This window comes from Felis catus, chromosome B1 (assembly GCF_018350175.1).
Source record: "Felis catus isolate Fca126 chromosome B1, F.catus_Fca126_mat1.0, whole genome shotgun sequence".
NCBI classification, from domain to species: Eukaryota; Metazoa; Chordata; class Mammalia; order Carnivora; family Felidae; genus Felis; species Felis catus.
In genome coordinates this window covers 159,850,310-159,863,831 of record NC_058371.1, presented here as the reverse complement: position 1 = coordinate 159,863,831, position 13,522 = coordinate 159,850,310, and the positions used below count along the sequence as shown (strand labels likewise).

At 38.4% G+C, this 13,522-nt stretch overlaps 1 protein-coding gene across 9 annotated transcripts in view; it reads right to left on the bottom strand.

The window, feature by feature from the left end:
- Nucleotides 1–13,522, bottom strand: part of AASDH (aminoadipate-semialdehyde dehydrogenase) — a 49,012-nt gene that overhangs the window by 19,199 nt on the left and 16,291 nt on the right. For 7 of the 9 annotated variants that reach the window (XM_045056343.1, XM_019829476.3, XM_019829477.2 and 4 more), the window contains 2 exons: nucleotides 7,027–7,340; nucleotides 3,197–3,389 (listed from right to left, as the gene is read on the bottom strand). In XM_045056343.1, the coding sequence (XP_044912278.1) occupies nucleotides 3,197–3,389; nucleotides 7,027–7,340 (507 nt within the window). Of the gene's footprint in view, nucleotides 1–3,196; nucleotides 3,390–7,026; nucleotides 7,341–13,522 lie in introns of those variants that run through there. The other 2 variants (XM_019829479.2, XM_006931109.5) reach the window with 2 other exon arrangements.

The following is a 13,522-nucleotide window of genomic DNA, read 5'->3' as shown; positions in this document are numbered from 1 at the left end:
CAGAAAAAACAGGGGATGTTAAGGTTCCTTGCAAAATTTCTAAGGTAAAATTCTCATAAAAATGAAAAACACGGGGTGCCTAAGTGGCTCAGTCTGTCAACCATCCGACTCTTGATTTCGGCTCAGGTCATGATCTCACAGTTGGGAGATTGAGCCCCAAATTGGGCTCCGAGCTGGGTGTGGAGCCTGCTTGAGAGTCTCCCTCTCTCTCTGCTCCTCCCTCCCCCATGCACATGCCCTCTCTCTCAAAAACAAAACACTTAAGCTGACATTTTGGTGGCTAGCAACCTTTTTGCTCTAATTAAATGGTTTCACTTTTAAAGTGCATCAAGTTTAATATAACTTGTTATCCAGAGTATGTGCAAAAAAAAACAAAAAAACAAAAAAAAAGTTCAAACATATTTTAGGTTTGTAAAACACCAAAAAGTGGACCTTTCTTTCCAAAAGGTCCTTATACCTGAAACAAAATAAGTGTTTAACTACCTCAAAAGCTAAGTCTATTTCACTTTGGGGTCTTTCTCCCCCACAATAAATCAAGATATTCCACTTTAAATTTTTAAGACTTTATGGGGTGTTTGGGTGGCTCAGTTGATTTAAGAGTCCAACTTTGGCTCAGGTCTTCCAGTTCATGGGTTTGAGCCCTGTGTCAGGCTCTGTGCTACAGACAGCTCAGAGCCTGGAGCCTGCTTTGGATTCTATGTCTCCCTCTCTCTGTCCTTCCCCTGCTCATGTGCTTGCTCGCTCTCTCTCTCTCTCTCTCTCTCTCTCGCCCTCTCTTTTTCTCTCTCAAGAATAAACAGTAAAAACAAATTAAATTAGTTTTTTAGGTAAGATTATTCGTAAATAAAATCTATACAGGATGCTCTTTTTAAAGTATATAATATACATTATACACATAAGCAAAAATCCTTGATGACTTATATATCATTTGATGAGAAATCTGATTTGGAAGGAAAAGACGAACCCTAACAACAAAGCTAAAATTCACTATGAGACATGCAAGAGAGCTGACGACACCGAATCCATCTGTAGCACTCCATCTCGTTCATGTCGGCTAGATGACCTCCCTTGGGGCTTTGTATTGTGTACCCTCTGGAGATTAATATCTGTACCTTAGAAATGTCTGCCAAAGTCAGGATTGAGGGGGGAGGGAGAAGTTTGCTTTGGCCGTCCATAAATGTGTTCAAAATAATCTAGTCTCTCTCCCCTTCTTCAGGCACAGATGGAGCTACAAGATCTAAGTAAAGATTAGCTGCCAATTAGGTACATGTAGACCCTTTGATCTTACTACAGTGCTGTCCCCTATACATCTTTGGTCTATAAAATTTATAGACTAAGGTCTTGTCTTGGCAGAGAACAGCTGCACATCTCTGCATCATCATTCAGCCAGTCCTCCCTGTCACTATGTTACCGTGCATAAACTGCACGTATGTAAACTGTGTGGAGTTGCCAGCTTCATTTTTTGTTCTCAAAGTCCCTTCACAGTTTGGAGGATACTTTACAGTTCCTCCTCCTCCGCCTTCTAACAAGACAGGACATGCCTTATACAAAGGAAAGGACATCCTGTCAGCTTGTGTACTTCTCTTCCTTACTCAAACTCAAATTTGATCTGCGGATAATACCCCAAATTAAGTCTTGTGAGTTAAATAAAATCACCATGAATATATGCACAACTTGCTGTGTTCTGGAATCATAGTTAATAAATGTGTATCAGTTTCTCACAAGGACTCATGACCCCAAAAAGGTTAAAACCACTGCCAAAGTAAATTTAACTGAAACTGTGCTAAAGGGGATTGGATTTAAAGAGATAAAACTCATAGACTTGACATAGAAGGAAAATCTCCTTCCATTTAATGACTCTCTCTCTCTCTCAAATCTATTAAGGTATTTTGAAAAGGTTTCCTAAAAATTATGCTCCTTGAATTTTATAGAAAAATAAGTTAAAGTCCTGCCCAGACTGACAGAATGATTCACCATAGATGAGAATTTATATGCAATTGATATACCCAGCAAGCCACATTATTATATTCATTTTATATATATTTGTAAACATATAATATTTTTTTAAGGATGAAAAACATTGCCTAAAAACAAAGTCAACATCAAATTTTGCCTTTAGGGCAGAAATTTAACATCCTCGAGTCTCTTACACTAAATATAAATCTGATATTTTTAGTTTATCATGATACACATACAATTTTGCTAATTCTCTCTAGTATCTTTAACCATTTGCAATGTAATTATCTTAAGGCTTGTATACCAGTCACCTACTTTGATACACATTTTAAAATCTTTAAAGATGACAGGGCGCCTGGGTGGCGCAGTCGGTTAAGCGTCCGACTTCAGCCAGGTCACGATCTCGCGGTCTGTGAGTTCGAGCCCCACGTCAGGCTCAGGGCTGATGGCTCAGAGCCTGGAGCCTGTTTCTGATTCTGTGTCTCCCTCTCTCTCTCTGCCCCTCCCCCGTTCATGCTCTGTCTCTCTCTGTCCCAAAAATAAATAAACGTTGAAAAAAAAAATTAAAAAAAAAAAGATGACAAAGTATTTGTTTCCATAAGTTAATGTAAAATATACTGATATAAAAAGTCAGAAAATGTAAATTCCTACCTAATTATAACTTAAAGTTTGTATTTTCTACTGAAAGCTGAAGTTTAAGGCAGGAGAGGCAAGTGTATCCCAACAGATTTGAGTGAAGGTCAACTTCCTCTAGTTATTACTATGCCAAATGCACAGTGAAATAATTTTCTAGGCAGAATTAACTGATTTTTTTCTCCCATTCTCAAGTAAATTAGATGATATCATCAGAAGACAACCCTTAATAATCTAACTAGATTATCATTAGTCCACTGTAAAAAACAACCTACAGGAATACAAAATATTCTCTAAAACATGTAAAATGTTAAATAATAGGGGTGCCTGGGTGGCTCGGTCGTTTCAGTGTCCGACTTCAGCTCAAGTCACTATTCTCACAGTTTGTGAGTTGGGAGTCTTGCATAGGGCTCTGTGCTGACAGCTCGGTTGGAGAGCCTGAAGCCTGCTTCGGATTCTGTGTCCCCGTCTCTCTCTACCCCCCCCCCCCCCAACTCGTGCTCTGTCTCTCTCTCTCTCAAAAATAAATAAATCACTAAAAAAAATTTTTAAATAAAATAAAATGCTAAATAGAAGACAAAACATTTCATTTGCTCCTAAAATGTACCTGCAAAATAGTTACTCTGTGACGTGAAAAGAGAACAGCAGCTAACTTTGATGGAAGCACTTTGACAGAAGCTGGTACAATAAGCAGACAGGCACCACTGGATAGAGCAACAAATATTTCCACAACGGAGGGATCAAAGGTCAGAGGTGAGGCCATAAACAAAACATCTTCTTGTGTGATCTCGAAAAGTAGCCTAAAGCAAAACAGAATGCAGTTATATGAAATGTCTAACATTTGGTAAACACATATCCTAAAAATTGATTTATGACCATTAAGTTTCTGGATGTTGGCCAGATTTTTATTCTTTTCTCAGATTAACCAAAATGGTACTATTAATCCTATAACTCTTTATAAATATAAGGATTAAAAGCCATTTAAAACAATATCCACTTCTTACTATGACATATTTTATCATCTGTGATGACTTTCTGATGTGTCAGTATGGCTGGATTGAACCACAGTCCCTAGAATTTCCTTTCTAGTAGGTTTTCCATTAGGGTACAAAACAAGGGATATTCTCTCAAGAGCTGGAGTACAGAAGGGAGGTGGGTGTCATTTAGTGGCACACATACCTCCCTGTTATTTCATTAAACACTAAACTAGGTGCTGCTGTGAGGAGATTTTGTAGATACAGAGTCTCTGGTTAGCTGACTTTAATCAAAAGGGAGATTTATACCAGGTTGGCTCGATTTACTGAACTGGAAGACTTTATTTATTTTTTTTAAATTTTTTTTTTCAACGTTTATTTATTTTTGGGACAGAGAGAGACAGAGCATGAACGGGGGAGGGGCAGAGAGAGAGGGAGACACAGAATCGGAAACAGGCTCCAGGCTCTGAGCCATCAGCCCAGAGCATGACGCGGGGCTGGAACTCACGGACCGCGAGATCGTGACCTGGCTGAAGTCGGACGCTTAACCGACTGCGCCACCCAGGCGCCCCCTGAACTGGAAGACTTTTAAAAGAGTGTTGAGGACTTCTGTAAAAAAGACTCAACATCTGGGTCAACAATTATTCTCCCTTCCCCTAGGATCTTCTTTCCTGACTTGCCTGTGGAAAAAAGCACATGCCTATGGGTTTCCAACCTGCTTACGATCATCCCTTTCTGTTTACACTATAGACTCAGTCTTGCTTAGCCAGACCCCACAAACATAAGCCAATTCCTTATAGTAAGTCTCTGATATATCCTCCTAGTTCTGCTCTTCTGGTAGAATCTTGACTCCTTCTATCCTACTTATATATTTAATAGAGACCTCTGATTCCCTTTTCCCACTATTTGATATTTTTCTCTCAGTAGCTGAACAAAGAGCAGAATATATATAGTTAGGATATTACAGAGCATAGATAATCAGTGGTGAGCCTATGGCATTGCTTCATTCTGAACACACAAAACTCACTGTCTAAAAAGCAGGGATTACCTTAATTTCACAATATCTTCAAATATGATATTGTGGGGACTCACTCAGAACCCCATAGTTGACATGAAGATTACTTTAGGCTGAAGACATTTAGGATTTAATAGATGCAGAAAGAAGCCTTGTTAGACCTTTCCTTATCTCACTAATTGCAAAAACTTTTGGGAAATGAAGTTGCCATAAATTCCTTCTTTGGAGTAGCTTTTATTCCCAGGAAGGAAACCAAGAATGAACCTACTATAAATCTCTTCTACAAGTGACTTTTATGGCCCTAAAAGTAAACCAAAAAGGGATTTTTAACAGGTAAATAGATTTCATTAAGTTCAAGCATAAATAGCAATTGAGAAATTTACATACTTTATTATTTTTTTTAATGTTTATCTATTTTTGAGAGAGAGAGAACAAACAAGGGAAGGGCAGCGAGAGAGGGGGACAGAGGACCCAAAGCAGGCTCTGTGCTGACAGCGGAGAGTCTGATGTGAGGCTCAAACTCACAAACGGCAAGATGATGACCTGAGCCGAAGCCAGGCGCCCAAACGACTGAGCCTCCCGAGGGCCCCTAGAAATTCATATATTTGAAATCAGCCCCTTACTCCTTACTAGCAAATACTTGCTCCCACTTTACATACAATTCCTGCCTCTACTGGCCCAGTGCCTCTTCCACCTCCACCAGATTCCAAATCTGCTTCACTCTTTTCAATTCTCCTGCATCTCCACCCCACCTCACCTCTCATACTCTTAATGTATTGCTTTGCCTTTCATCTGAAAGTTCCAATCCATCAGCTTCTGAACATTCCTTACCCTTCCATCTCAAGGTATCTTAACTCCTTTACAATACTATCTCTTGATTTTTCAAACCAACTCTTCCTATCAATTCTCTACCATGAGCCCATAAATGTCTCCCATCTCAAAAATAAATCTGCACCTGCCCAGAATTCTTTCTTTCCCATTAAAACTAGCTTCTAGAAATGAACACCTTACTTTCTTATCTCCATTTCCTTATCTCTCATTCCTTTAGCACAGCCTAATGTAATCTGTCCTCAGTCTTGGGCCCTCAGAAATAAAGTCACTAAAGACTAGATTGTCAATTACAAGACACCTCTCTGCATCATTTCACCACTCCCTTTTTCTAGACCTGCACCATCCAATGATAGTCACTAGAAACATGTGCCTTTTGAGCACCAAAAATGTGGCTAATCCATATTGAGATGTGGAAGTGTAAAATACAAGCTAGATTTAAGATAAGCATAAAAGCATATAATACTTCACTAATTTTCATTTTGATTACATACTGAAATAATATTTTAGATATACTGAATTAAATATTTGTTAAATTTTTTATTTCTTTGTACTTTTAAAATGTGGTTAGAAATTTTTTAATTATATATAACTTACAATGACATAAAAATATATACTTGTCTCACAAAGTTTCTATTTCTGTATTTGTTTCTGTTTCCTCTTTTGATTTCCTAAGATTACTCCCCTTTGGTTCCCTTCCTCTTGTATTTCCTTCTTTCTTGTCAAGTTGAGAATCAACTTCATAGAGATTTCTCATCTCCTGACCACAAGAGCAAACCAAAGTCTACAATGCTACAGGAATGAACTTAATGAAATGGAAATATTTTTGTATCTATTGGATTAAGTTCAAAATTCTTCAACAGGGCATACCAGGCTCCTGCCTCGAGTCACATGGCTCCTGCCCTCCCACTCTTTCCTCCTCTCTGCCCTGATAACACTCTTGCAAGCCAAACTCTTCCTTTCCCCCATTCTTCTGCTGTACCTCTGCCAGGAACACACTTCCTTCTTCTTAATAATTAAGAAGCAAAGCTTCCAAGCATATCATTTATTTGCTCTCTGTCCGGCTCCAGGTCTGGATCAGAGAGGTGAAGCCCCAGCCTGCAGAGAACTAAAGTTCAGATATAGCCAAAACAAGAGAGCCAACTACTTATGACTATCAATTTAGGAACAAGAGTTATAAAGAATGTATATTAAAAAAAATTATTCCCGGGGCGCCTGGGTGGCTCAGTCGGTTAAGCGGCCGACTTCGGCTCAGGTCACGATCTCGCGGTCCGTGAGTTCGAGCCCCGCGTCGGGCTCTGTGCTGACAGCTTGGAGCCTGGAGCCTGTTTCGGATTCTGTGTGTCTCCCTCTCTCTGACCTTCCCCCGTTCATGCTGTCTCTCTGTCTCAAAAATAAATAAATGTTAAAAAAAAAAAATAATAAGTGATGTTTGTAGAAGAACATTTAAAAAAAAAAAATTATTCCCTTGGGGTACCTGGCTGGCTCAGTCAGTAGAGCATGCAAATCTTGATCTTGGGGTCATGAGTTGGAGCCCCACATCAGGGGTAGAGTTCACTTAAAAAAGTATTTCCCCTTAAAATACAAGTTTTGAAGAAGGATTCAAAGGACAGAACTCACCGAAAATGTTGGATGTTTGGCAATATACATGCATGAGGGACTCTGACAATCTTAGGTATCCCCGTAGTGCCTGATGTATGGAGAACATAGGCTAAGCAATGGTTTAGCCTCACATCCATGTGCTCTTCTGACTTTTCTTCATTGTTCTCAGAATTTGTGCTGTTTGTCATTTTTCCTTCTTCATATTTCTGTTTTCTGTCATTTAGCATCAAACTGACTGCAACATTTTCCCAGTGAAGCCTGAAGAGTACTAAGTCAGTATGTTCTGTAAGTGTATCATAATTCAATAATGTTTCATAGGAAGATTTGAATTTCTGTTACATGAGGGAACAAAGTTCACAATATTAGTGTTAAATGACTTTTTTACATACAAGTAATATGAAATATTCACTCATTCAACATTGTTTTGAGTACTTGCTATATAACTAGGGATTAAAAAATAAATTAAAAACTTGCAAGAATAAAGTGCTGTCCTTACTTTCAAAGTCACCTTCAAAATAAACAGACATAAAAACATCCAACTGCAGGGCAATGTGGTACCTGACCATGAATATGCTTGAAATGTTAATAGAAACAGAGGAGATTGATCTTAACTCTGCCTGGAAGGTCTGAGATTGCTTCATCATATGTAATATTTATGTTATAAGTAGCTTTTGTCCAAGTAAAGAGGGGTACTTTATTGGGCAAACAGCTAATGCAGAGTATATGACCCAAGAAAGCTAGTGTCATGGAGAACTTTAATAATTCCAGTAAGGTGAAGAACTAGGTATATAGTATTGTTAATAGGAGAGGAGAAGCTATCCTTAATAAATTTGTATACTCAATACTAAGGGGTTTAGACCTTAACTTATAAGCAATGAGACTCAATTGAAGGTGGCAAGGATAGACTGAGAAATTAGACTTTTGGTAAGTGAGGGTTTTCTAATGAACCTTTTGCAACAATTGAGGTACATGATTTGGGCCTGAACTAGTCTGTTGCAACAAGAGCAGACAGAAAGGGCCCGTGAACAAGAATCAATAGGGCTGGGTAACTTTCTGAATACAGAGTGAGCCTAAGAAGAGTGCTAAGTTTCTGACTCAGATATTTGGTAGATGGAGACAGATTAATACAGATTTACTTAATTTGGATAAAAATATATTAAATTCAACTTTTACATGCTAAAAGGGAGGTTCCTTTGAATATATCTTTTAGGATTTATAAAAAGAAGTTTAATGAAACATAAGTTTTCACATTAAAGAAATCACTATAAATGAGAGAAAAATAAGAAAGAAATGAGAACAAGGGTACAATGCAGGAGACTATAGGGTTTTATTTGTTTATGGTGTGTGTATTAGGGGTCCGGTGTGGTATGGCCTGTAATATTAAAAAAATTAAGGACCTATAATACATATTTTTAAGACTTAGTTCAAAACCATCTTTTGCCATTAAACTTTTCTTATCTCTACTAGGTTACATTTATTTCTCTTAGGGTATGAACACATTATGTTGAACTTACAGGTTTAAGATTATGATAACTTTTCTCTCCAACCACAGTTGACCCTTGAACAACACATAGGTTATGGAGCCACCAACCCTAAAATCCATGAATGACTCTGACCCCCCTTCCCAAACTTTACTAATAGCCAGAAACCTTCTTGATGACATAATCAATTAATATATATTCTGAATGCTACACGTACTATATATGGTTTTCTTAGAATGATATAAGTTAGATAAAAGATGTTAAGAAAACTGTATGGAAGATTCCCTAACCTGGAAAAGGAAAAAGATATCCAGGTTTAGGAAGCATAGAGAGTTCCAAACAAGATGAACCCAAGAAGGTCCACACCATAACAAATTAAAATGTCAAAGGTTAGGGGCGCCTGGGTGGTTCAGTCGGTTAAGCGGCCGACTTCGGCTCAGGTCATGATCTCGCGGTCCATGAGTTCAAGCCCCGTGTCAGGCTCTGTGCTGACAGCTCACAGCCTGGAGCCTGTTTCAGATTCTGTGTCTCCCTCTCTCTGACCCTCCCCCGTTCATGCTCTGTCTCTCTCTGTCTCAAAAATAAATAAACATTAAAAAATTTTTTTAAGATTTTAAAATTTATTTATTTTGAGAGAGATAGAGACAGTATGGGTGGGGAAGTGGCAGAGAGAGAGGGAGACAGAATCCAAAGCAGGCTCCGTGCTGTCAATGCAAAGCCCAGTGCAGGGCTCAAACTCACAAACTGTGAGATCATGACCTGAGCCAAAACCAAGAGTCAGACATTTAACTGACTGAGCCACCCAAGTGCCCCTAAAATTCTTTTTAATATTTGAGAGGGCAGGGGGAGGGGGGAGGAGGGGCAGAGAGAGAGGGAGACAGAGGATCCAAAGCACGCTCTGTGCTGACAGCAGAGAGTCTGATGTGAGGCTCAAACTCACGAGCTCATAACCTGAGCCAAAGACAGATACTTAACTGACTAAGCCACTCAGGCACAAAACACAGAGAATTTTAAAGTGGCAAGAAGCAAAAAGTTACATACAAGGGAAACCAATAAGGCCATCAGCTGATTTTTCAGCAGAAACTTTACAGATCAGAAAGGATTGGCATGATGTATTCAAAGAGCTGAAAAGAAAAAGCCTACAATCAAAAATAGTCTACCCAGCAAGGTTACCATTCAGAATTGAAGGAAAGATAATGGCACCTAGGTGGATCAGTCAGTTAAGCATCAGAGTCTTAACTTCAGCTCAGGTCATGACCTCACGGTTTGTGAGTCCAAGCCCTATATCAGGCTCTAGCACTGATACTGTAGAGCCTGTTTGGAATTCTTGCTCTGCCCCTCCCCTATTCATGCCCACACTCTCTAACTTAAAAAAAAAAAAAAAAAATTGAAGGATAAAGAATTTCCCAAACAAAAGTTTAAAAATTTCACCACTGAACCAGCTTTATAAAAAATATTAGTGATACTTATTTAAGAGGAAAAGAAGAGGCCATAATTAGAAGAAAATTATCAATAAAGAGATGTAAAATATGACAACATATAAATAAAATGTAAAGGGAGAATAAAGAAGTAGTTCTCTTAGAATATGTTTAACCTTAAGTAACCAACTTAATACAGACTGCTACATACTTAGGATGTTATCTATAAACCTCATGGTAACCACAAATCTACAATATATACAAAACAAACAAACAAACATAAAAAGCCAAAAATAACACAAATAAAATCAACAATCACAAGGAAAGAGATCAGGAGAGGGAATAGCAAAGAACTATAAAAACAATCAGAAAAACAACAAAATGGCATTAAGTACATACCTATTACTTGAAATGTAAATGGTCTAAATATGCTCCAATCAAAAGACAAAGAACAATGGAATGGATTAAAAAAAAAAGACCCATCTATATGTTGCCTACAAGAGACTCCCTTCAGACCTAAATATATGTACAGATTGAAAGAATGGAAAAAGATATTCCATAAGAAAAAAAAGAAAGAAAAAAAAAAGCCAGGGTAGCAATACTTATTATCAGACAAAAAGACTATTTATTCATTTATTTTTAATGTTTATTTATTTTTGAGAGACAGGGCATGAGCCAGCAGGGGAGGGACAGACAGACAGGGAGACACAGAATCCAAAGCAGGCTGCGGGCTCTGAGCTGTCAGGATAGAGCCTGATGCCAGGCTCAAACCCACGAACATTTGAGATTGTGACCTGAGCTGAAGTCAGACACTTAACCGTCTAAGCCACCCAGGTGCCCCCAGACAAAACGACTTTAAAACAAAGCCTGTAATAAGAGAAAAAGAAGGGCATTACAGAAAAAGAAGATCAATACAACAAAAGCATATAACTATTATAAAGATCTGTACCCAATACTGTAGCACCTACAGTATTTAATACATAAAGCAAAATTAACAAAGGGAGAAACTTACAATAGCGGGGGGACTTTTTAGAAAAAAAATTTTGAGAGAGAGCAAACATGAGTAAGGGGAAGGGCAGAGACAGAGAGTCCCAAGCAGACTCTGCACTGATAGCCCTGATGCAGAGCTCAATCCCACAAACTATGGGATCATAACCTGAGCTGAAATCAAGAGGCAGATGCTTAACCAAATGAGCCACCCAGGAGCCCCAATAGTGGGGACTTTAACACCTTATATCACTAGATAGATTGTTCGGACAGAAAATTAGGAAACCGTGACTTTGAACACATTATAACAGATGGGCTTAAATATATACAGAACATTCCATCAAATAGAATACACATTCCTCACTCCTTTCAAGTACACATGGAACATTCTCTAGGATAGACCACATTAGGCCACAAAAATCAAGTCTCAATAATTTAAGAAGATTTAAATCCTAACAGGCATCTTTTTTTCTTTAATCACAATGATATGAAACTAGAAATTAAGAAAAAAACCTGGAAAAACACAAACACGCACAAGCTAAACATGCTACTGAACAACCAATGGGTCAACAAAGATATTAAAAAGGAAATAAAAAATTACATGAAGACAAATGAAAACAATAGTCCAAAGCTGGGATACACCAAAAGCAGTTCTAAGAGAATTTACAGTAATACTGGATTACCTCAAAGAAAAAGAACAAAACCCAAGGTGAGTAGAAGGATATGGTAAGATCAAAGCAGAAATAAATGAAATAGACTAAGAAGCAATAGAAAAGATCAATGAAACCAAGAGCCAGTTCTTTGAAAAGATAAAGAAAGTTGATAAACCTTTAGCCAGACTCATCAAAAAAGGAGGACCCAAATAAAATAAATTAACAACCAATATCACAGTAATAAAAAGGATTATGAGACTACTATGAAAAATTATATGCCAACAAATAGAATAACCTAGTAGAAATAAATTCCTAGAAACATACAATCTTCCAAAACTAAATCAGGAAGAAATAGAAAGTCAGAATAGACCAATCACTAGTAACAAAATTGCATTGGTAATCCAAAAACTCTCAAACAAAAAGTCTAGGACCAGGTGGACTCACAAGTGAATTATATGAAGCATTTTTTTTTAAATTTTTTTTCAACGTTTATTTATTTTGGGGACAGAGAGAGACAGAGCATGAATGGGGGAGGGGCAGAGAGAGAGGGAGACACAGAATCGGAAGCAGACTCCAGGCTCTGAGCCATCAGCCCAGAGCCCAGCGCAGGGCTTGAACTCACGGACCGCGAGATCGTGACCTGAGCTGAAGTTGCTCAACCAACTGAGCCACCCAGGCGCTCCATGAAGCATTTAAAGAGGAGTTAACACCTGGGGTGCCTGGTTGGCACAGTTGGTAGAACATAGAGGACTCTTGATCTCAAGATCATGAGTTCAAGCTCCACCATGGGCATCGAGTCTACTTAAAAAGAAATAAATACAGGTGCTTGTATGGCTCAGTGGATTAAGCATCCAACTCTTGATTTTGGTTCAGGTCATGATCTCAGGATTTGTGAGATCGATACCTGAATCAGGCTGCACTGACAACACACAGCCTGCTTGGGATTCTCTCTATCTTGTCCCTCCCCTGCTCATGTACATGTTCTCTCTCAAAATAAAGAAACCTTAAAAATAAATAAACAGGGGCACCTGGGTGGCTCAGTCTGTGAATCATCTGACTCTTGATTTTGGCTCAGGTTATGATCTCATGGTTTGTGGCTTTAAGCCCTACATCAGGCTCCATGCTGAGAGTGTGGAGCCAGCTTGGGATTCTCTGTCTCTTTGCCCCCACCCCTCTCAAAATAAATAAACTTTAAAATAAACAAACAAACAAACACTAAATGCAAAAGAATATTTTTTTAAAAGACACTACAAAAAAAGAAAACTGCAGGCCAATTTCCCTGATGAACACGGATACAAAAACGCTCAATAAGATACTAGCAAACCTCATTCAACAATACATTAAAAGGATCATTCACTACAGTCAAATGTGATTTATTCCAAAGTTGCAAAAATGGTCCAATATTCACAAGTCAATGTAATTCACAATAACAAAATTAATAAAAAATCACATCCTCTTAATTGATGCAGAAAAAGCATCTGACAAAACTCAGTATCATTCATGATAAAAACTTGCAACAAAGACAAGGAACAAGCCTCACCATAATAAAAGGCCATATATGAAAAATCCACAGCTAACATCCTACTCAATGGTGAAAACAGAGCTTCTCCTCTAAGATCAGAAATAAGACAAGGATGTCCACCCACTTTTATTCAAATGGTACTTACTGGAAGTTTTAGCCACAGCAACAAAGGGTTCGGGGGTGGGAGGAAAGACATCCAAATTGGTAAGAAAAAAATTAAACTGTTACTATTTGCAGATGACATCATACTAATAGAAAACCCTAAAGATTTCATCAAAAACTATTAAAAGTAATAAATGAGGGTGCCTGGGTGGCCCAGTCTGTTAAGCATCTGACTTGGGCTCAGGTCATGATCTCACGGTTTGTGGGTTCTGTCAGCAGAGAGCCTGCTTTGGATTCTGTGTCTCCCTCTCTCTGCCTCTCCCTTACTTGCACATGCACACACCTGTGGCC